This window comes from Alligator mississippiensis, chromosome 2, assembly GCF_030867095.1.
Source record: "Alligator mississippiensis isolate rAllMis1 chromosome 2, rAllMis1, whole genome shotgun sequence".
Classification (NCBI taxonomy): domain Eukaryota; kingdom Metazoa; phylum Chordata; order Crocodylia; family Alligatoridae; genus Alligator; species Alligator mississippiensis.
The window spans coordinates 155988032-156013565 of record NC_081825.1 but is presented as its reverse complement, the minus strand read 5'-3'; the positions used below and the strand labels follow the sequence as shown (position 1 = coordinate 156013565).

The window sequence follows — 25534 nt, the reverse complement described above, 5'->3', positions numbered from 1 at the left end:
CACTTTTATATTTATTGAAATTATTTTTTACTTAAACCCCCCCCCCCCAATGTTTCAAATTATAATAAAAGGAAATGGACTATTTGCTTCCCAAAATGGCACATTACCTTGGGGCTCAGTTCTACAAATACTGAGTAGTCTGTCCTGACCTAGCAAAACGCTTAAGACTATATCTAACTTTAAGTATGTAAGTCCCCTTCAAATCTTAAATGCCTGAATGTCTTGTTGAATCAGGGCCATAGGGAATGTTATTAGGCATGAGTTCAAGTGCCTTGTTTGATTGGGCCAAGACACTCAGTCCTTAATCATTCTGTTACGTGTTGCTGTTGTGGGCTGAATACCAAATTTTTTTCCAGGGACAATATCTCTTCAAAGAATCTGTTTTGTTGCCAGATTCTCAGACAGTTTAAGTATGAAATACTTCGCTAGGTAGCTGATAAGCTATGGGCCATGACAATTTTCAATACACTGGATATCTACCTTAAAAAATAATTAAATGTTTCTTTATGATTTTTGTGTATTCTATTAGACTGGCTTTATAATCTTGCTTTTTATTTTCTGTCCATTTAAAGTGTCTGTTTAAATTAATTTATTCTGTTTTTATTCTGTTATCTTTTGTTTTATCAGATGATTTCAATATTCTAGTTCTACAAAAGTCTTTTCCCTTACTCAGGAACTATAGTCTGTAATAACAGCAATCAAGGCAGTTCATTCTGACAAATGTGTGTCAGAAAAAGACTGCTGTGACTTTGAAATATTGAAAGTGACTGATAACATAATGTGTGAAGCAGAATAAATGCATACAAATGGAAGTTTTAGCTGAGCTGTCAAAGTACAAACTAAATACAGTGTCAGAGCTCTGCACTGAAAGCTCAATGCACAAGTGGTTACAATGGCAAATTACTAAGTGCACTCTGGAAAGTGTTTTATAAATAAAGTGGCAAGAACAGGGTTTTTGGGGTTTTTTTTGACCATATCCTTTTTTCCCCCTTGCTTACACTTAGTGATAAAGCAAAATGAAGTCATATTTAAATGCAAAATGGGGATCTGGAAAAGCTCTCATTTTGTGAAAAAGGTTTTGGAGTTGAGATAGCTGGGGCTGAACCTGTTAGGGCAAATGTGCTTCACCTGGCACTAAGCAGAGTACAGAACACCTGTGCAAACCAGCACCACAAATCCTGCAAACTGATTGATGGGAGCAGGTCCTTATGCCTTCAACAGAGTCCCTGTGAAGTCAAAGGAGCAGAGAGGCTGGTTAGGTCTGTGTGTGGATCAATCTGATTGCAGTATTAGGGCAAATGCAGGAACTAATCATAGATGAACTTGCTGTCCCCCTCCCCATGGTACTCAGGATAATTAAGTACAGCCTTTTCCTCTGGGAAGGTCTATTTTACCACTCTAGGGTGCATGTCTATATGTGCCATTAAACCACAGCATTAAGCTCCTCCCAGGTATGCTGTTCACATGTTTCTCCAGACCACAGCACATTGAGCAGGGTCAAAGTAGCCCTGCCTGGCACTGGGCCTGGGAGGTCAGCCTGCCAGCCTGGGGCTGCTCTGACTGGGCTCAATGTGCTGCAGAGGGGCTGGCTGGGGCATGAAGTTGTTTCAGCATGAGGCTAGCCGGCAAGCCATCTCCACAGAGAAGCACCATCATGCCCCAGCCAGCTGGGTCAGCATCTAAACGTGCACTGCTGTTCACAAAAAAACCCTCCGTAACAGGGTAGTTCTTGTTTAAGTACTACCCTGTTGTGGAGTTTATGAATTTCCTGTGCCCTAATAGGGGTGCATGTGTAGATTCTGAGACATTTACTGCAGAGCTAATTAGTCAGCTCCTCAGTAACCATTTCATGTAGATGCACCCATAGCCAAGGGACAGAGATGTAAGAGGGGGACCCCTCTAATATGAAAGTAACACTTGGTCCCTCTCTCTTACCTGTGCTCCCTTTGCATTTTTAAACCCTGTCCTCTGACATTGCCAGTGGCGATGTGTAGGGGATGCACAAGGGTGCATGTGCAACCCCTGAGAGCACTGGTGCATCCTCTGACCAGCTGCACTCGTTGCTTAGGTGATGTAGGGGGACAGGTGGGAGTGCCAGTGCCCCCCCTTCAAGCACCGGCTGATCGCTGCAGTCACTCCCGGAAGTGGCTGCAGTGATCGGCCGCAATGATTGGCTGTCGCAGGATCGGCAGTGAGGAGGCCCCCACTCTGGGCAGCAAGATCAGCTATGGGAGGAGCACCCCCTGGTCAGCAGGATCAGCCGCGGGGGGACTCCCCCCACCATTGGCAGGACTGGTTGTGGGGGGTGGGGGGACACATGCCCCCCAACTAAGGTGGCTCCAGTCACCCATGGACATCGCCAGTCCTTGGTTCTTCTGTATTGGGGTATTTCACTCTGCAGAGTGGAAAACTATTATCTTTCTCTGCTTATACACTTGGTTGACCCTGGTTTTCCAACTCAGATGCTCCTTAGTATAGTCAATACTCAACTAGAAGAGAATTGTGAATATTTAAATGATTCTTATTCGTTCTCTGACTTTGTTCAGAGAGGGTGGAGAATACATAGCAATAACCTTGTCATGGTGAACTCACCATTCCCTGAGCATACAATATCTTTGTATATTTAATCCCAAATCATAAATTGCACATAGAAAAAATCCTAATTCATCTCATTAGATATTTTTTAAGACTTCATTGCATTATTAAAGAGAAAAACAAAGAAAATTATTGCTTCTTTTTCCCCTGGAAAACAGGACTATATTCTGAATGAAACGTTCACTTAGCCAAGCCAAAACAAACCAAAAGCTCTCTTTTTATGGAAAGATTCTTTTTTTCAGTATATTCTGAAAATAATAAAGAATAATTGGCATTTTTTTTATATACTCATGACTATGAACCAGTTTAAAGTTGTTATCCCATCCTCACTTACCAGGCAAACAATATTAGCTCAAACTGATTCATTTCTGCTAACACATTTCATTCATTCTGTATAATGGCTAGCTAAATTAAGGTAGAAAAAATAGCCACTAGACATGTTTCATAAGACTTATTTATATTAGAAAACATGAGTTTCCCACCTTGCTCTACAAGAAAATCCCTGCACTGTGTACAGTAAAAAAAAAACAAACCTCAAACCCTCATCTCCTATCTTGGGCTTTCCTACTTATCAAAGAATTAACAGTAAACACATTCAACTCAAACTTGCTTTTAAAGCTTAGCTGTTCCTCACTTTCCTTCTTCAAGACTGGTCACTCTGGCCTTATGTTAAGTAACCTGCTTCAGAGCCAAATGAACCTACTTTAACCTGATCCCATTAGGATCAATATTTTGTAACAGGGCTGACACCTACAGACAAATTCTGTCACAGAAAAGTTTGGTACAACCAAAAGACCAACTTTTGCACCAGTAAGAAATACAAATGGAATAAAGATCACCCAGAAAAGCAATATTCTCAAAGTTATATTATTTTTACTGTTATTAAGTTTTACAACTGAACATTTTTAAGTGCTGGATATAAACACTCCCAAAGTAACATTAAATATCTGAGCAATTAACTATACAGCACACTGTTTTCATGTCTTTGGATGGGAACAGTTTTCACTTATTCTAATGGGAAATGCATTGGCCCTCCTACATGCTAAGTCTGAAGTGCCTGGGTGTGTGTAGATGAAATGGGGGCCCTAAATTGAGGCAGTGGGTTTTTAAAGGGTGAAGTAAACTCCTGTGTCATGCACACACTCTGCGCCTACCTGCATGCACTTCCAGTGGTGGGAAAGGAAGGGCAAGCTGCCGGTTGGCAGAGTGGTCCCTGGGCTGCAGAGGCGGGGGGTGGCTGGTGCTTCCCTCCATGGCAGCACCCACCTGCAGGCACCCAGCTCGGGCAATCCTGGGGGATACTGCAAAGGGAAGTACCCAGTCTCTGTGCAGCTCCAGCAGGCAGACTCCGGGGGGGAAATCAAGATTGCTGATTTTCTTGGCCAGGGTCTGCCTTCCCAGGCTGCTGCCAGGCTGCCTGCAGGGGTTCCTGCAGAGGCACTGAGCTGCACAGAGCCCAGTGCTTTGCTCTGCGGCTGTAGGGCAGCAAACTAAAATGCCTCGGAGGAGTTTTAGTTTGCTGCACCCCAAGTCATTTAAGGTGCACTATGCCACTGAATTTCCTACAGCGGCTGGAATTAATAAGCAATACACTACCAAGGCGTGTAAACACTGACACCATTAAAGTGGTACAAAATAATTTAGCCCACTTTAAAGTGTTGTGCACGCACGCCCCTCGTTTCATCTACACACGGCCACTGAGGCTAAAGCAGTGACTAATTAGCTGAATTAGTAAACTGTAGTTTTTCAGGTAATATCTACTGGCAATTCTAACACATACAGAACAGTTTATTTGCAGTGGTTCACCTGTAATAAGTGGGGACAGAATCTGTATCAATAGATTTTTTTTTCTTTTTGTAAGTCTGAAGGAAGGGCTCACCATGAAAAGAAATTATCATAGCCCTGCTTTGCACCATATACACTGTAGGAAAGGGTTGTACAAGTTTTTCACACATGACTGTTTCACTCCTGCTTATTTCCAACCTGCAATACCACTTTGACCGGGGTCATGGCTTGAATTCAAAGTGCCTATACAAGACAAACTGTGAAGTGGTTTTGTGATTTTTCTGTGACCAGCTTCCCTATAGCTGCATACAGCATGCATTAAGGAAGGTCTTGTGCCTTTTTCCTTGTGATGTTTTTCACCACACATGCTCCACAAGCAGTGTTGCTGCTCCAGAATCCTTTCATCCACCCTACCAATTAGTATCATGGTATATTTAAAGCTGCAATAGCCTGTTAGCTGCATTGCTATTTGTGGTTCCATTTACTTCAATCTCTGTTGCACGTCTCTTAGGAATTTAAGCCCTGCCAGTACCAGTACTATCCAATCAGATGCAGTGCAGGGGAACCAAAAAAAACCCCTAGACTTTAAACCTCTGCAAGAAAAATCTTTGGGACTACTGCTTCTGTCTCTCAGCCATCAGCCCCTTTCTAGCTGGCAAAGTACAGATAGGTATTAAATCCAGGCAACTCCTTTGAGGAGGGTAAAGGATTCCTCATGAGTTGTTGCTCTATTTTGGCCATTTTATGGGATGGCATGGGACAAAGCCAGCTCCCTTAGAACAGTGAAGTCTGCTTTCTCAGTACTACGATGAAGTTATTATATTTCTGGTAGTATTGAGAGCAATGGTTTTACTTATAAGGTAAAAGCTGTATTGTAAGCTTTCACATCAAAAGGTCCAATAAAGAGAGGAGATCAAGATTGTCCTTAGAAGGGGTTAAAAGGGATGTGGGATTTCTTGTGGTAGGGCTGTGAGGGAAATTACTGTTCTTTTATTTGTTTTTTTTTCCTGCTTAGGCTTAGTTTAGGATAAGGCTTCATATTTTTCCTGTAGTTCTCTTTTGGGTCCTGGTCTGTCAGCTGAGATTCAATCGCAGGGAGGTTCAAATGAAGAGCATGGTAACCCAACTATCATAATTAGGGGTGGATGAGTGGGACATCTACTCTAGAAGCCACCTTAGAGCCAGTACAAGATTAGTAGCCATTGCTGCTGCTGGTTTGCTCACTGCCACTCCCAGTAGCCTGGCTGTTGTAGCTGCCCAGGGCAAAAAACAGCTTGTTGGATGCTTCTAGGCAACCTGCTGTTCCATCAAAGTCATGGGTCTGCTCAAGTATGATAAAATGGTGACATTTTCAGGGATGGAGGTTAATTGCTGGTAATTCTGAAGGCTTTGGGACACGTTCTTGGTTTTAGGGCCGAGTGTTATTCTCAGGTTTCTGGCAGAGGTTACAATTAAGACATGTTTAATCTGTTAGTTACTCCATAATTAGTAACCCTGCCACACGTTCAAGGAAATAATGGCATGGAACAACAGGAAATCAGCCACAAAAATATTCCACAAAAGATGTGTAACATTTTTGTGGCTGATTTCTACTATGTCTTAAACTGAAGATGTGGCAGGGTAACGAGGGCTGGCTCAAGACTCCAGTGCAATCCTGGGGCTAGGACTGACAATGAGCTAATTCTTGGTCCCAGCCCTGGGACCTCACAGGATCCTCAACCAGCTCTGGTGCACTTCCAGCCCTGGGACTGGACTGAAGGCTGGGATCTACAGTCAGCCCTGGGACTGTACCAGCGTCTTGAACCAGCCCCAGCTAGATCCAGAATCAGCTGATTTTTGGTCCTAGCCCCTGACCACTCACTCAACTTTAGCTCAGCTGCAGGCACCTGGCTTTCAACTTGCTGGTGCAGGGACAATTCAGAATCCTGAGCTCCCCCTTCACTGTGAAATAGTAATAGCATCACTGGGATCTGATCCCTGATCCCCAAAACATATGTCCTGCCATTCATGTGTGGCATAGTAGAAGATGAGATTGTTGGGATGGAGATCAGATTCCATCATACCATTAAATGAACCTGTACCAGCTGTCTCAGTTACACCAGTGCAAGGCTAACTTCACTAGTGCAAAAAACAGGGCAGGGGGAATGACTTGTGACTTTTAGTGTATAATGTGTTTTCTAGATGTGGTATTGAAAAAGTTGTAGATGTTATTGTAAATAAGCTTTGCATTTCTGGCTACCACAGAAACTGCTCTGCTACCTACATGTCATCTTGCAAGTTACACTTAACTAGAATCCTTCTGAAAAAGCGTCCAGATTTGACTTGGTGGGCATATGGGCTGGACATTCATTTTGGAGTCCAATAGTTTGGACTTTTACATGCTGAATACAAAGCTCTTTCTGTGATGGTTTTTATCAAGTTTGAGTTGTAACATGCTGCATTTCAAAATCTCATTTCTGTGATCCATTTATGGTGGGTGTGGTTTTACGAGTATAAGTAGCTATCAAAGAGACCAAGCAAGTCCGATATCTTATTCTGTATTTATTATTCACTTAATGATTGGAAAGTCTAATTAGATAATCTCATCTAGTGCCCTATCAGTTGAAGGCAATGATGCAACACCCCTCTATTGCCTCAGTAAAACATATCACAGATAGCAAGGGATATTTTGTTGGATTCTAGCCAAACAGTATCTCCTTAAATAAATGGACACATTTTCACTAGTAACAAAGTGAGGGAGAGAGAGGAAGGAAAGAAGAACAGGGAAGTTAGGAAGGACTTCAGCTATTTTGTGCATTTTGAGGCTGTTGTATTTCAGTGACCTCCAAATCACAGCCTGGAAGAATCAAAAAGAGTAACTAACATTGAGAAGAAAATAGGTAGAACAATCCATGTATGATATATTCATGCCCACCACAGGGCAGAAACTTTCTGGCACCTTTACATTTTCTGAAAAGATAAAAGAAGCAGAGAGGATAGCTGTACCACTGTGAGGAGGGCCAGAGCCAACCTCAGGCATGTACAAGGAGTCATTCTGCACACAGAAGCTTGGTTCTTTCCTCTGAACCTGATGTTTGGATTCTTAAAAACCTGTAAGTGTAGTTACTGAGGAACAAAGAACAAAGCTTTGGAATTGGCACTAAGCAGAATCATTATTAGTAACTACATCTTTTTTATATAATTGTGAAATAAGTGATTGAACTCACTTCCTGAGCCAGTACTTCCTCATGACCTTTTGTAATGTCTGCCAACTTGTAAGCTAAGTTCCCAGAGAGGCAGTAGAACAGCTCCTCTGAAATTATTAGTGTAATGTCTGCAACTGGTGGTATGTGTGTACAGTTTTAAATGTCTAGTAGCTTGCACTTTGCAGAGACAATTGCCATTTTGTAAGCCACAGCTGATGAAGTCGACTGCTGAGAAGATGTATACTGCACTTTCTAATGGCAACTTTACCTTTGTTCTTTTATTGTTTTCATTGTTTCCTTTCATTTAAAGGAAAAGCCATGCAGACAGAATGCACATGGCTGCTCTCTATGTATGAAAAATGCAAACCAATTATGGCTTGATCTTTGGAGGTACTGAGCACTGACAGCTCCCAGTTACTGTAGTGAAAATTGGGCCGCAAGTCTCAGAAGCTCATGAAATTTACATTCTCTCTCTCAGTCTGTCTCTATCTAACAACATCTGATACTTGGTTCAGAGCACACAACTAAAGCATCTGAGCTTAACTGTAAAAGTGCAGATGTGAATGAGATCAGAACTCTTTACTATATCTTTATTCTTGACCCACCGTAGATGCCAGTCACATGCTCAGAATTGAGCAATTCTGCTGCGCTACGGGAAATACAGACAACCTGTAATATATCCTGATAGATTTTGCAATTATATCTCCCAGGAGAACAATGGAGGATTTGATGGTTAGGACTAAAAAGGGTCCTTAACAGGTATCAATTTTTTGTGTGCACAGAGTTCCTATTACAGCAAGTGACACATCCTCTTGGAACTTTCCTGTGAAATTCAGTAGTTCCCAATACGAAAGCAGGAAGGAAGGAAGGAAGAGCTGATGTGCTGCTTACAGGGCTGCTTGTGCATAGAAGGTCAGCCCTGACAAAGAAAAAGGGGAATTCTAACTGAGGGGAGCATGACAGTGGGCTGTCTAATGGCATGGAGAAGTGTATTTGTCAAAATCTGCAGTGTGCACGAAGTTATCAACAGAAAATAAATGAACTATTATTAAAATATTTCCTAAAGGGTTTCTATATTATTGTGATACAAGTACATACTATCTGAATTCTAAGTGTACTAGAATTAACTAGTTCAGGGGTATTGTTACACAGGCAAGGGTCACAATGGCTATCTGGGACCCCAAGCAGTCATCTTTGCATCTGAATACTAGGGCTGTGCAAAGCTTCGGTTGCTGATTCAATTCGGCGGGTATTCTGCCCAATTTGGTAGCCAAATCTCTGAATCCAAACAAATCAGGAGACCCTTTAATTTCTCTGAGTCGAATCAGAACCCCCTGAGTTGATTCGGAGAAGATTAGATGATTCAGACACAGCTTAAAATGTTTTTTCTACATACCTCAAGGAACCAGGCAGCTCGTGAACATTGAGATGGTGGGGTGGATGGAGCAATCCATGGGAATGCGGGGGGTCCCAGTGCGCTTGGCAGCAGGCCTGGAAGTGGAACAAAAGCACTTCTGGTCCACTTCTGGGTCTGCTGCAGTTTGCGGGGGGGATATCCCCTGTCCCCTGGCTCAGTGACTGGTCCCTCCTGGGTTTGGGGGGGCACTGGGGGTCCCCCTGTGGCCAATTGCTGAGCCAGGGAGTTGTGGGGGGCCCCCCAGTGCACTCCCTGGCACGCCTGGAAATGGACCAGAAGTACTGCTGGTTCACTTCTGGGTCTACCACCAAGTACGTGGGGCGCTCCCCTGCACTTCTGTGGGATGCTCCATCCACCCCACCATCTCAGTGTTCATCTCAGTGGTACCTCGAGGTATGTAAAAAAAAAAAGCATTTAAAGCTGTGTCTATGGCCAAATCGCTAATTCACCGAATCAGCATTGAATCTTCAGATTTGGCCAAATCGAATTAGGACAGTGATCTGAATCAATGAATTGAATCACTGTCCCCTGAATCAGGCCAAATCCAAATCTGAATTGAATATGGCCCACTTTGCACACCCATACTGAATACAGTTCAGAGCCAGAGCCAATCTAATTTTGCATTCTGAAGGCTTACTACCAATGTTTTTATTTCAGCATAGAACATTTTTTATGTATATGTAAAAAGGTTTCAAAGACCAGCTTCCTTCCAAAGCTTTCAGTTGGTGACTTTTATTTTAATAAATCATGCCCACAAAAAAACATTTTTGAAAACATTTTGATATTGCACTTTGAACAGGGCTACTTTTTCTCATTTACTGTTTACAGCAGTGCACTGAAGGTCAAAAACCATCTTTTAACACCCAAAAACTTAATTCTGTCAGGAGTTTTGAAAGACTGATCCTTTATATGATCAATTTAAAAAATATTGTTCTAAGGTTCCAGAGTGCATATTTAATTACTGGGTTCTTTACTGGCTCTTGTGTACAGATACAACTGGCACTTGTTTAATTAAAATTCTGATTGCAAATGGATTTAATTAAATGGGTACAAATACTTGTATGAATACACATAGCAATTAAAAAACATTCTATCAGCTTTGTTTGTGCCCATAAAAATTACAGGCATAAGCTAAACTGACATGAACAAACTAGGCTTAAACGCAGGATTTTGATCTGATTTAACCAAACAGGTTTAAATATATTTGTGTGTAGAGCAAGCTAATAGCATCAAGGCATGGGCTTTGTTCATGGCTGGTACAGCTTAATTATGACCCGAGTGTATACATGTTCTAATTTTCTGACAGTTAAGTTGACTTTTTAAAGTCAACTTAACTGTCAGAGTGTACACAAGTATGTGGATCAGAGTTGACTTAAATGCAGCACAAGATAATACACCTCTGAGGTGTATTATCTTGAGCTGCATTGGTTAAGTTGACTTAGCTCACAAGATGGCTGCCACCATGTCACAGAGATGTACGTGTTTACGCTCTGATGTGGCTTTACTTAAATTGACCTAGCTAAATACTGCTGGAGCTTCGCTACTACTAGTATCTGAGTTAGCTAGAGTAAAGCTAAGGAAAGGATGTCTATACCTCCCTTTTTTGCATGGAAACGCACCTTTGCAGTTTCACTGTGTGCTTGGGAGGGGTTTGCCTCAGACACTTTTGGTTTGGTGATTAAGTAACACATCACTAGGGTCAACTATCAAAGAAAATTATTTCAGGAGATTTTATTTTGTTTTGAAAAAAAAACTAGTAGTGAGGTGTGTTTTGATAAAGCATTGGCAATTCTAAATAATACATGTGTTAAATCTGCTATGGATTAGCTGAACTGATGCAAAAACTTGCCCTGGAAGAAGGAGAATTGGCTCTATGAGCACCTATGTTCCTCCTTACTAAGAGATACTGGAATAATTCACAGAATAAGCATATGTCATTATTTCCCCCCAATTTTTCCCATTCCTGTATGTTCAACTCTGGGGACATCACAGAGAACAGCACAACAGCAAATCCTAAGTGTCCAAAAAGTTTTCATTTATTAGCAGACTCCAGTCTCTAGGAGTGAATCACTATCTGCAAACCCCCTTGAGAGAAAAGGATAACTGTAGTCATGTGGGCTCTCAAGTATGTAGAGATCTTCTATTTCTCTCTCTGACTGCTGGGGATCCTCTCAGCTGCGGAGATAATGAAGGGCGCATCATGCTATTCATGTTACCTGGGCTGAGACTAGTTTTTTTTTTGGCAGTCTTGCAGACCTTCTGCAGCTGCATTGGATGGATTTAACATTATGTAGCTGATGGGTCTGAATGAAATCTGGATATTTCATAAAAGTAAAGCCTTGCATTTTCACATAAATATGTTTATCCCCAGAAAAAGCAGGAAATGACAATACATTTCAAATGGATTCCTTAGCACATTAAGGAATTTGAAATATTCATGTGAACATTTGCTAATCTAACCCAGTGAAATTTATTTCCTTCTCTATTTAGAATGCAGACTGCAGCAACTGTTGATTATTCAGCCTTCTCATTAGAAAGAAAAGCAAGGGTGATTTGTAAAATCCACATGATAGTAGCTCTGAAAAAGAGCACAAAGAGAGATTTGCAAAACCTATGCTTTATAAATCTGCCTCTTAAATAGTTTTCACCAGAATTAAAAGTTTACATTTTAATTTGTGGAAGTAATGGGAAGTGGATAATAATTGGCTCTCATCACAAAGAAATAACAGTCTTTTTAAAAAGACTCACCCATGTTTTAAGAAAATATCTATACCTACCCCACCACAATTTTCCAGTCTAGGCACATTTTGACATGTCTGGGTACATAGTTTGCATTCCTTCTGTTCAGCCATCAGTCTAGATAATATTAATTTTATTCATTAGTGATAAATTTGCACAATATCTGTTCAGACACTCCTGTGTCTACAGATCTCACATTGTATCTATCCGTCCATCCTTCCTCATCTACTGTCTGAGCACTAAAGTGGCAGACTAGAAATCAAGAATCCCAGGTTCTATATTCCTGATTGCGCCATTGATAAATCATGACCTTGGGGAAGTCACAGTTTCCCTATGACAAAGGTCACTCTTTCACTGAACAGGAAGAACATTTACTTTCCCCAGAGAGATATTAATATTTATGCAGTCCTTCAAAGGTCTTTGGATAAAAGGTGCTACATAAGTGCAAATTTGTATACCTTTTTCTGATTTCATGCACCTTCAAAATATAATATACTAAAATGCTGTGATTTTGTAACATAATATAATTGTACTTCAGCACCCAATGACAATGCTTTAGAAAAAGACATAACCCATGTTCCCTAGTTGTTCAGTACTGTATCACAAGAGATAATATCTTCCTAATTCTAGCAGTGATCATTTGCAGTCCTCTGAGGACTGAAGATAATATAATTGCATCAGTTACACATTACAGTTATTATGACTGAAATACTATAATTGATACTGATTTTTTTCACATATATATTAGTTTTCCTATAAAGATATTATAACCTTAAATGCAATCCCCCAGCCAAAGTCAATAGCAACAGTTTCATCACTGGTCTCCAGCTTTTTCGTTGTCTCCATTTCTTTAATTAATATAGATAACACTCAGGATGAGATATCCTTAGCCTCCTGATCACTTTCCAACCATCTCCTGTAACTGTTCCAGAGTTCAGAGAGCTGGGAGCCTTTCATTAAAAAGATTCTAGAAGGCATTCTTATGTTTCTGTAGCATGCCAGAAACCAAGCAAACAAGGTTGCAGTCTTAGATATTTCCATTTGAGACTAGGCAGTCGTGTTCATGCAGAGTCTTTAATTCTTTGATGAGTAATTCTCTGAAACGTTCTTTTTATATAAATGAAATGCATGATTCAATGATTCTTCATTAAGTGTTTGTTCCTGGTATCTCACAATGCAAAAATCAGACAATTCACAAGAAATAAGAGAATCAATGTATTTAGGCTCTTTCCATTTGTGGAATACCTGTGAGCAGATAAGAGATTTCCTCAAATGTACATACTATATGAAGTCAGCTGAGGACTACCTTTTTGAATGTTTTACTCTACATACTGACTGAACACAAATGTTCAGAAATAGAGCTGTGTAGCTTAGTTGTGACTGGTTAGATTAATTCATATGGCATAATTTCTCATTGTTTCTGTTTTCTATGTGGATGTGTGCCCAAGCATGTCTGGTACAAATACTTGGATGGGAGAATTTAAAATTAATTCCCAGTGAATACTGAAGAGTACAGTTTTGAAATTTGCTTTCTACAGATATTTGTGCCAGTAAAACTAATCACTTGAATGTTCACAGAAAGCAAATACAAAAGGGGCACAAGGCTGAATGAACCATATTCATGTGACATAATGAATCATATTCAATATGACACCCACACAAAAGAAATTCCAACAAAGCAAGTGTAAAATTGTTATGTGCCTTAAGCATAAATATTTAGCAATACGTTTGAGGGAACAGGCTTGGAATAAATAAGCATGAGATTTACCCAAATCTTTACCCAAAATTTCAAACAGAAGAGCAGTAGCTTTCATAGGCCTGGGTGTTTTTTTTCTTTCTCTGCTTTTTCACGTCTACAATTTTGAATTGTTAGTGGACTGAAAATAACAATTCATAGATTTATAGACATTAAGGGCTAGAAGGGACCTCATGAGATCATCGAGTCCAGTCCAGCCCCCGCCCCCCCAGCAGGAAGTCAGCTGGGATCAAGTAATCCCAGCAAGAAAAATATCCAGATGTTTTTTTAAAGAGTCCAGAGTAGGTGCTTGAACCACCTCTGGGGGGAGTCTGTTCCAGATCCTGGACACTTGCACTGTAAATAACATTTTTCTTATGTCTAGTCTAAATGATGGGATAGGCTTATAAAGATGATCCTCTTGGTATTTCTGATCTCACTAGGCACAACTACATGAGACATTTACTGAGGAGTTGACTAATTAGCTGTCACACACCTACACATGCGCCCCTATTAGGCTGGAGTAGATTAATTAACACTACAGCAGGATAGTATTTGTAAGAACAGATGCTGCCCAGCTGCCTGGGGCATGAAGGTGCTACAGTACAGGGGCTGCCTGTGGGCTAGCCCCATGCTGAAGCACCCTCATTCCCCAGCCAGTCCCTCAGCAGCACACTGAGCTGGGGGAGCAGCGCTGGGCTGACAGGCTGACCCCCAGGCCACCTGCCAGCTGAGGCTGCTCTGACCAAGCTCAACCTGCTGCACTCCTGGGCACACATGCAGATGTGGCACCTGGGAGCAATAAACTCCAGAGCACCAAGCACTGGAGTTTGTGTATGCACCCTAACAGCATATGTAGATGCACCACTGAAAACAAAAGGTACCAGAAATGTGACTAGTTTCCACATTTAGACTAAGCCTAAGTACAGACAGTCAAAAACCATGAGAAGGAATTGATCCAATCTTTGTAGGTTTCTTTAAGCTGCATAGATTGAATCATTATGGAACAGAACTTTTATTCACTCTTCAGTTGGGGAATACAGGCAGATGCCTGCACTGGCCGAGGCCAGAAGGTGGGGGTGGGGGTGGGGGGTGGGGAGGGAGGCTTGCACACCTCCCTATATGCTGGACGTTACTGAGGGCACCTGAGCACAGCTGAGCAAGGCCATCCTTCATTTGTTGCCTGGCACATGCCCCCAGCCCTCTGATGTCCCTCTCCCCTTGCAAGGGGAGGGGGGCAGAGTCCTGGCCCCCGAAGCTGGGGTCTACCCAGCTGGGGGGAGTCCTGTGCCACAGAGGGGTTTCCCCATTCCTGCACAGCTGGGCTGGCTGCACAGTCCTGCCCCCTGTGACTCTGCCTTTGACCCACAGGGGGAAGTGGGAATGAAGTCCCTCACCCCAGTCTCAGCTCCTAGCCCAGCTGAGGTCTTCCCAGCTTGGGGAGGAGCTGCATGCTGCAGGGAGGTTTCCCCCATGCCCACCCAGCCAGGCCAGCTCTACAGAAGGAAGGATTGGGCCCCGCCACCTGGCAGAAGTCTTCGGGCAGGTCTTGCCAGCTGCTGCTGGTGCTGGGATCTGGTGCGATGTACTGGGTTGGCCAGAGGGCTTGCACCAGGTTGTGGGCATGGAAGTGCGGCACTGATGGGAGGTCCATGCCCTGCTGCCTGGCAAAGGTCTCCTGGGCTTGATGATCTGACAGAGCCCAGCACTAGTGGTAGCTGGTGGGATGTCCCAAACAATCTGGGGTCTTGTGCCACGGGCCTGATCCTTCCTTCTAGGAAGTGCTCCCATCCCTGCTGACTGGCACAAGCCCCGTGGGCTGCCTGGCATGTCCCACCAGGGCCCAGAACCAGCAGCAGCCAGCAATACATGGCAGGCAGCCCAGAGGCCTTGTGCTGTGCAGCAGGGTCCAATCTTTCCTTTTGTGGAGCTGGCCTGCCTAGGCAGGGATGGGGAAATACTGTTTCCCCCCCTCCCCACTAGGCAGACCTCAGTTTGAGGGGGAAGAGACTGGGGTGGGAGGCTTCATTTGCCCCTTCCCCCCTGTGGGTCAGTGGCAGAAACTCACAGGAGGAAGGGCTGTACATCCCTATATAGCTTAGTCTCCCCCAAGCTGCTTCACCAGGCTGACAGGCATAGGCAGGACATTGGTCTGGGAAGCAGTGTCTTTGCTGTTTTAGCTGTGACAGCCCAGCTTGGCTGGAGCAGAGGAGCACTGGCAGAGGTTAGCCCACCCACCCTGCAAGGGGTGGCTAGCAGGGAGCCACAAAGCAGCTTGGGATGCCAGGGGGATGCGACTTAGCTTGAATCAGGAGGGGATCTGGGACAGAAGTTCCATAAATCAGTCTAACCTAAACTGATTACATCTGATACTACATCCATCCAGCTCTATCTTAAACCTGGTCCCACCATTTTGAAATTGGTTTATATCCACTGAATTTCTGTTCTGTTACAGATTTAGACCAGTTTCTGATTGCTTATACCAGTTTATGTCTATCTTCTGTCCTTAGCCTAAATCTTACTAGACTACTCCCTTGTATAGCCCTAAAATGGTGACTATGATGGGAATGAGCATCTGAACTCTTGAGTATTTAAATAAATTCAATTTCTGAAATGGTCTTGAGATTATCTTCAGCACTTTATAACTGGTTTTTATGAGGAAAAGTAGTCTTCTCAAAAGTATGGAGTATGGCACCATCTTCTCAACACAGCCAAGTCCCAAAACCTTTACCTGATTCTGTCAGTAAAGTTCAGTGCAATTCATTGCTGTTTCTCCGGAAAGGTGAGACCAGTGAATACTACATCCAACAAAGTATATTAATGGAAATGGGATAAATAACTGGAGTTAACACACAAATGCCAGTGTGAAATTATAGCAATTTACTTCAGAGACGCATTCAATTACATAAGGCCCAGTGATACCAGCATACTTCCCTCTCCCACTCTCTCCCACCCCACATGAAAGCATTGCTTTTCAGCTTTACATACATTCCTAAGGTCAGGACTGTACAGAAAGAAAGAAATCATGAAGCCAAGAACAACGGTAAAATATTCCCCCACCAGGAAAGTGATATGAGAGGCATCCTCCCTTAATCCCTCTTTCCTTCTCTCCCAAAACTTACCTTTGTGAGAATACATCTCTGTAAGGGCTGCCATGCTGAAGAGCAATTCCATACCCCCTGTCTGCAATGGTGTTACCAACCGTGTAAAAGGAACAATCTGGGTCATTGATTGCCACATATTCCAGTACTGCTGCATCCCACACAAAAGCGTAGTTCCCATATTTCACCTGCAGCAAGTAGAAGAAGAGATTAGATTGTAATCTGCCAAATTCTATAGGCAGCCAGTTGAAATTAAGCTTCTTAAAATCTGAAATCTGATTAAAAAGTGGTGAGGCTTCAGTCCAGATCTCAGCACTTAAGTATAACATTGCAAAAAAAACCCTCCGTGATTAGCACTAGTTCAGTTCTTTCGTTTTTAAACTGCACAGACATACTATGAATAGAATTTGAATTGAGAACAGCCTTCCTCAGGGAAAAGGCATATGAGGTGAGCAGTCAGAAAAACCTTGGACAGTTTCTGTTCAGTGACTAAAAAGTGAACTGCCATCTCTAAGGCTATCAACAAGGCATCTTTGGGGTTCACTTCTCATTTAAGAAAGTATAAAATGAAGTCATTTTTCAAAAGCATACAACAACTTGTTAGCAGAAGGCCTGAGAGAAAGGAGGTCAGAGAGAGCGAATACATGTAATACACATTTTTGTCCCTTTGTAATTTAACCAACCCTTTAGACAAAGGATGATTTTATGATCAAGGTGCCTGACTAAGATGTGAAGAGATCAGTAATCAGTTTACAGTCTGGTCACGGACTTCATCAGGAAGACAATGGGGTCCCAGATTTTTAACACAACTGCTCTTTTTAAGGCACTCGGTGGGTTCCATTTTTCAGAGCATACTCAGTTGGAGCTATTAGGTACTGAGAATTTTTTAAATTCCAGCTGTTTCTCTCACCATACAAATCCCATACCTGTAAAATATGTCCTGCCTCACAAAAGTGTCATAAGGATAAACTCCTTGATGTTTTTGAGGCACCTAGAGCCTGTGGTGATGACAGTCAGTTAGTATCCAGTTTTCTGCAATGACCCTAAGGAATGGGCCATTAAAAAAAAAATCCTATTTTATCAATATACTCTCTTTCAACTCCACATATCAAACAACAGCAGCAGAGGCTCAATATTTCGTTGTCAAGACTGATCACAACTTGAGTATCACAATGCCTTTCCAATGAAAACTCCATTTAGACCACACTAATGGAAAGATTTCTTCCTGAAGTTATATTAATGAAAAAAGATATGCCTTGCCTGCCCTGCTATAGAAGTCACTAAGCTGCAGGTGAATATTTACTATGGCGGTTTGTGCAACCTACTTGATTAGGATTACATCAATAATAATTTGGCTTTCTTGGCCAAGCCATTAAATATCTGCAACTTTGGAAATTGTCTTATGTTCCCTAGTTCTGTTCTCAGAAGCACTTTGTGCTGTTGTTTCAGGCATTACTTCATTCAGTTCCATAGTGCTCCTGAATTGATTTTGCAACTGGAGGACAACCAGTGGAATAGGAAACATTTGTGATTGAATGAATTTTATTTGCTACCCTGTGACAAAGCTCAGTTAACTGGCCAGCACACACCAGTTGCACTTAGGATTTCAGGTTGCCCTCTCATGCAGTACCCAAATAGCACTGAGCATTCAAATATAATAAAGGGCTTAGTCGGTCTGTCTGTGTCTGTCTGACCACAATGCTTTTGGGCAATGGCACATGTGCTGTTGAAAGAGCCAGCGGTGATTGGCTGCCAGGGTCTGCCTCCTCAGGCAGGGAGGCAGGAGCCCAGCTGCTCTACGGGAGGAGGCAGAGGTGGAGGCAGGTGGAAGAGGGGAAGGAGTAGCCACTGCTGCCACGTCTTCAGCCAGGGGGAAGCCCTGCTGCTCTGCGGGTGGAGGCGGAGGCCACTGGGTGGGCAGGCAGTGGGGAGGGAGATGCCATGACCACTGCTGCCTCCTCAGGTGGAGGGAAGCCCCTCTGCCTCACGGGAGGAGGCGGGCGGGTGGGTGGGGGGAGGAAGAGCTGCTGCCACCTCCTCCCACCCACCTCCTTCTCCACATCTGCCTCCTCCCACCACTTCCTCCCTGCTGCTCTGTGGGAGGAGGCAGATGTGGAGTAGGAGGTAAGTGGGTGGGGGTAGGGAAGAGGAGCTATGATTGATGCTTCCACAGGAGGAGGAAAGCTCTGCTGTTCCTTGGGAGGAGGCAGAGGCAGAGGTAGGCAGGATGGGGGGACGGAGCTGCCACCATCACTGCCTCAAGCAGAGGGAAGCCTCACTGCTCTGTCAGAGGAGGTAGAGGCAGAGGTGGGTGGGTGGGCAGGCGGGGGGCAGGGAACTGTCATGCTGGAAGCTGGGAGAGGAGGTGGCAGCAGTGGTGGGATACTGGAATGGGCTCCCAAGTGAGGTAGTGCTTTCTCCTACCTTGGGGGTCTTCAAGAGGAGGCTGGACAGATATTTGGCTGGGGTGATATGATCCCAGCACCCGTTCCTACCTGGGGCGGGGGGTCAGACCTGATGATCTGTTTAGGTCCCTTCCAATCCTAAGTACCATGATACTATGACTGTTTACATGGCCAGCCCCAAAGGGTGATCTAAACACTCCCTGAAACACTGTCATTCATGATGGGCAATTGGCTAGCATTTAATAAAATTCACCTTATTTAGGGAGTGACATCCAGTCTGTTCCATTTTTCAGCTGGACACATAGCATGAATTATTTCTCAGCACCATCTCTTATTACTTCTTCATTAAAATTAGGCATACTTTTTTCTTATGTTGCCCAGTTTGAGCAGCAGGGATACTGAAAGGACAAGATAGACAGGTTCCCTGCTCTCATTTTGAGTGCCTTGATCTTGAATTGGCTGTGATTTCAGTGAAGATTTTGATAAGCTCTGGGCTCAGTGCAGAGACTCTTGAGGAACTGTAGCCTACAGAGATCTAGAAAATGTTTACTGAGAGTATCCAAAGTGAATTGTAAGGGTGTTCCAATTCAGTAATCTGGGTGGATTTTCACAGGATGGAAAAAAGTCACATTCCTGGCAAAAAGGTCACATTCCTTCCAAAATCTGACTGCTTTCCCTAAAACATGGGGGTGCTAGAGTATAAAAAAAAAAAAAAAAATCCCCCTATCCCAGTCATAGCTTTATTGCTTCAGCTAACAATTTACAAAAGCAATCAGCCTGTAGTAGGGCCCTAGCACAAAATATTTCAACTCAAATTGTTAAAACTTAAAACATGGCCTTGTCATGGACAATGACATGCACCCTGTATGATGAGCAGTATTACTAGCCCCCTGGGTGCAGCAGCAGGGAAGTTAAGGAATCTTGTTAAAGCTTCAGGGCCATGGGTTTGAGTGGTGCTCTAGACTTGTGCTAATGGCTGCTCCTACTTGATCCAGAAGTAAATCCATACCTGGTACTCAAGTTGGTACCAGGGAGACCCAGCTATAAATGGGGCAGGGAGTTAAAGGCTGCCAGGTACAATGCAGGCCACATCACTTCTTTCTATGCCACTAGCTACTGAAACTGAAGTGCCTTAAACTTGGGTGGATCTTTAAACTTCTTTTGGCCACCTGAATTCCATTGATAATATGATGCTGAGTACTGAATATAAATAACATATTTATTTGCATATCACACATCTGTACTCTTTCACTCCAAAATGCACCCCAAATTTGAAGGGCTTAAGTCTGAAAGAGGGGAACTGATTTTTCTTCACTGACAGAAATGTGGAGATGCTGTGTTGTGATACCTGCCAAAAAAGTAAACATGTCTCTGGCCCAGGAAGCAGTAGGGATGGAGTCCAATGTTAATGCTCTCATAGCTACTAGGGAACAAGTAGTAGCTTTTCCATGAGTAGCCAAAAGCTGCTACCAATTCCTTTAGCAGCGGTGAGAGCACTAACACTATAGCTTGTGCCTGGAGCAGCCACCGAACTGGCTGTGAGTGAATGAACTACTGCATGCAGTTGGCCATGACATTGGATAAAATCTTTTTTTCTACATTCTGCCTTCCAAAAATAGTCTTATTTGTGGCATGTGAAAAAATGGAATACATTTTAAAATGCGTTTGCAATAGATCATTGTTTTTACCCTTCATTGTTTTAAACTCTCATCCAGGAATTATTTTCAATTTTCTTTTCCTATACATTCTTTTCAGCATGCTCTGCACACAAGCTCCACTAGCTGCTACCTATGTTGTAAAACTACCTGAACTCATTAAACGTAGTAACTGGGGATAAAATATGTAATAGATAAGTGAAAAGGAAACAGAATGCAAAGAAGCCATCTGAGGCAATGTAACCCAAAAAGGGTTACATTGACTCAAAACCAAGTCAGCATATTAAATTGCACCCTGTCAGTACATCATCTAGATTAGAGTTTGACAATATAGCTGATAGTTTACTGTTTGCATATAAAGGTGACCAAAGCATGCCACACTTGCTTCACGTTTGAGAGAAGTAGTGTATAAAATACTTTTCTGTTTAAGGCCATTCTTTTACCTTCCCATGTTAGTAACGCGTTTTGAATTGCATTTGTAGATGTGGAGGAATTTTCTATTCCCAACATTGTAAATATTAGAGCAGAGAAGTGTCCATGTTGTCTCTCTGTCTTGCAGGAGTGACAGGATGTCATGAACTCACCACCTCCCCAGGATGCCAAATGTCCAGAAATGTATGGACAGTCCACAGTCCCCCCGCCTCCATCCCTGCCTCCCAGCAATCCCCCCACCCCAAAAAAAAACAGGCTAAAAATGCGTGTCTGAGATGCCCATAAGAAAACTTGAGCCATCCATAAAAAGCTAATAAACACTGAATTTGTTTCCAGATCCTTGTTGAAATGAAGCTAGATTCAAGTGTCCATGCTGGACAGAGAGAACACAGCAGAATCACCTGGCATCTAAGCAGGAGCATTGTTCTGATACCTATAGAAAATTGTCTGTCAGGGCTTTCTGGGCCACAGGAATGTCTGTAGCTCCTTCTATCCTCCTGCCCTAGCCAAGTGCTGCATGTATGCCCTGGCCAGCATCTGCCTGTGGCTGCTCTGTACTTACCACATGATGGTATGCAGGGCTGCATCATCCCAGGCCTGGAAGGACAAGGACAGAGATGTGGGGCTGGAGGCAGGGAGGGGCTATGCTGGGATAGGGGGAGTAGGGGTCAGGCCAAGGAGTTGCATGTGTAGGGGGCAACATGGTGCAGGATGTAGTCAGGGGTGTCAGGGTCTTGGGTGAAAAGGGTATTTCTGAGGGGAATCACAAAGTAAGATCATTGCTGTAGTCATGTAGATTTTCAAACCCAAGTGTAATTTTTTTTTTACTGACAATAAAAACATTTGTCAGTAAAAAAAGTTTGGTTGTCAGTTAAAAGGTTGCAGATTTTTAGTTTAAAAACATTCTTGGATTGTCAACCTTGTACCCCCAAATATACACATAACATTCTCAAAAAGAGGCATGTAGTTCTTGGTTTCTAGGAACGTAAATGGATTTCTCCTTCTGTACCCTACTTGGGACATAACTCTTTCTGAAGGTGGCAGGAGGGAGGAGGTGGAGGTGAAGTCATAGTGAATAGATAATATTCAGCTGATTTTGAGTACCAAATGGCTAAATGAGGGATCAAGACATATGAGGTCATCCCATCAATCAAACTACCAGTATAGGTGTATTTCCTACAGCACAGTGCAATTCTTTTTGGCATTTTTGCCCAATCCAATTATAAATGTCCAAAGCACTCTGCTTTTCACAGGAGACTGTTCTTTAGCCTCAATTTTGTTTTGATGTTCAGCATAAATTCTTTATTTCTTCTTTCTTCAATCTTCCCCTTCCTTTCATCACTCCTGGTTATTACCCTTTGTGCCACTCTAAATAATCTTTCTCCCTCTTAGGGAGCTGACATCTTTAAAATATTTATGAACTGTAATCATGCTCCCAGCACCTTAGTTGTCACTTAGCCAAGCTAGGTGTAGTTAGTGTAGCTCTTTAATCTTCCCTCCTGAGCCTATCATTTCAATCCCCTCAATTATTATCTTTTGCTCACCCCTGAACTGTCTCTAATTTGTCATTTTTTGTATGGTAATGAAACAGTGTATTGCCTAACAAAGTATTGAAGGAATGCCCAGCAGTACTGAAGGAATTTTGTTGCCTTATTAGTGTGCACTTCCTAGTGTAAAGAAAATATCTTTTAAAATACACATAAATAAATCTTCATTCTGATATTACTCTTCTAAACGTATCTGGACAAAACAGAAACTGAGGGCTATCTTCCCAGTCTGAGAACAGAATTTTGACAGAGTACAGTCTAACTCAGGGATGGGCAATTATTTCAAGCAGAAGGTCGCTTACTCAGTTTTGGCAAGCTGTTGAGGGCCGCATAGGTAGCCCTGCCCCTTGACAGGCGCCTGACCCCTAGTCACCATCTTGTGACTGGAAGCCCTGCCCCCTAACCCCTGACCTTTGACACCAGATGTCCCTCCCCTTGCCCCCAGAAGTACTCCTTTCAGCAAGGGGTTTTGCCATCTCAGAACCAGAAAAATACCAAATTATATTCTAAAAAGTGAACATCTATAACATTCATTAACTTGATTTCAAAAAAATATTTTTGCCTGGTTTATATGAGTTTGTGTAGTGTACATAGAGGTGATTGTATATAATAACTTAAAATGAAGTCTTATTTTTGTATATTTTGGAGGGGGGTGGGTACATATTTGTGGGTGGTTGTGGGTGTGTGAGAATGTGGGGTATGGGGGAAGGTGTGGGTGTGGGGTGAGGGAGCATGTGGGTGTGTATGTGGATATATGGGGTATGGGTGGGAGGGTGGTTGGGGTGCATGAGAGGGTGTGGGTGTGGGGGTTTGTGTGTATGGCAGTGGAAGGGGAGGTGTGGGTGCATGTATATGATGGGGTGTACATGTGAGACTCACCCTATGAACACACATACACACATCACCCCTCCCTATACACCCCCCCCATTCCTCCCCACACACACACACACATACACACACACACACCTCTCCCTCCCTACACACACACCCTTCCCCACAGACACCCCTCCCTCCACACACTCACACTCTGGGTACTGGTGCGGCCCAATGCTCCCTGGTTCGGTGATGCGGCTGGGAGCTATGTGGTACTGGAGCAGTGAAGAAGCAGGAAGGCAGGGAATGGTGGCTGTGGGGCAGGGCTGGGCTGCTGTGTTCCTGCCGAGGCTCTCCCTGAGTCCTACTGCCCCTGGCTTCTGTCATCTTTGACAGGCAGCCAGGAGCTGGTAAATGTTTTCTAAATTTTTTAGGGGCCCTGTGGGCTGGATAGAATGGCCTGGTGGGCTGAATCCAGCTCCTGGGCCATATTTGCCCACCCCTGGTCTATCTAAAACTCTGCTTATATATTATGCATACACATTACTAACATGGGAAGGTGAGAAGGAAGAGAATGAATAAAGAGCCAGAACAAGGTGATAAAGAGACCTGTACACTTATCACTGGCAGAAACCCAGTCCTCTACTCTGGGTCACATGATAAACAGGAAAAACCCAGTTCCACATCATGACAAAAATCCAAGAAGGTACACTGAATTATGAGGGCTAAGCCAAAACATCCTGGTAAAAGGAACAGATCCTTGTAATATGACTTAGTGCTCATGTCATTTTTGCATCTCACAATTCTAGATTTCCATAGTACTATATTGTCATTTTGTGTTGAGGTAATAACATTTCAGGATAGCAAATCTAAATGCAGTTCACACTCTATCATGGCACCCAGGAGTGTTATAGAAGCATTTGTATGAAGGAAGTGTATTATCATTCAGCAACAAACCCAGCTTTCTAGTCACTCAGGCTATAAAAGAGCAAGCTTTCAAACTACATTCTTCTTCGCAGCCAGCTTTAATGTAACTGTTGCAGGCTAAAATATTTGAGTATTTGATGAAGACTTGTATAACAAATTACAAATACAATTTGAAATATACTGTGTTCACAAGGGTCAATGCTACTTATGTATTACACTTGAATTTAAGTGAAGCAAGGAGGTGGATCGTTAGACTACAATGTTTGGCTTCACTCTTCCATTTTGTGACTTATTCCAAGTGACTAAATACAAAAAGGGAATCTACTTAGCATTGTACCAAACAGGGGAAGTCAGCACATACCTATTATTAAAAATTATTTACGTAAGTCTATGTATCCTTACTCATTCCAAGGAACCTTGAGTATATACAGTATGAGGTGGATTTATATTTACCTGTGGCATTTTCAACCTTTTGTGGGCTGACTCCTGCATGGGAGGGAGACTGCACTGCATATTTTATGTAATTTTTAATATATATAAAATGTGCATATTAGATTTTTTTCCAGGACTAGGTCTAAAAATCAATGTGGTACAATGAAAAGCTCTGAATGCCATATTCCTATATCTCAAAAAAGTGCACGCATTTCACTTTTCCCCATACATTTCTATTCTAAGCCTTCCATCCCAACTAAAGGAGACCTGAATCTGCCTATTAAGGTACAGACTGTAGCAGGCAAACTGAGTTATGCTTAGGCTCTTAGCATAACTTTAGGCCTTCCCAGAACTAAGCAATTAAATTGTACAGAATCACTGGGAAAATGAGTGCTATGATTTACGGCAGTGCAAAACAGTACCATTTCATTTCAACTTCCATTTCACCATTTTGAAGGGACAGTGCTTTGTTTTGTTGTTTAGTTTTGTTTCGAAACGCTGTTCTGTTTCATTTTGTCGAAACTGTTTCAACGTTTCACCCATATGCTATAATGGTGAATCATGAAAATGCCTATAACTTTGTCATTTCTTGCCTGATTTGGATGAAATTGCAAGAATGGTAGCCCCTTCTGAGGGAATTAAGCCTGCCAAGTTTCAAGGAGATAGGTGCAGGGATTTCTGGGAAGCTACACCTCAAGGTGCTGAGAGCAAAACTCATAATACTTGTTGGAAGCAGCAGCCTGCTGTCAACCCATGTGCAGATCCA

The 25534-nt window shown here is 42.8% G+C and overlaps 1 protein-coding gene across 5 annotated transcripts in view; it reads right to left on the bottom strand.

The window, feature by feature from the left end:
- The window catches only part of GRID2 (glutamate ionotropic receptor delta type subunit 2), a 1388363-nt gene that overhangs the window by 129446 nt on the left and 1233383 nt on the right, over positions 1 to 25534 (bottom strand). For all 5 annotated transcript variants that reach the window (XM_019488092.2, XM_019488089.2, XM_019488090.2 and 2 more), the window contains one exon: positions 16579 to 16745. In XM_019488092.2, coding sequence (XP_019343637.1) covers positions 16579 to 16745 — 167 coding nt within the window. The remainder of the gene's footprint in view (positions 1 to 16578; positions 16746 to 25534) is intronic.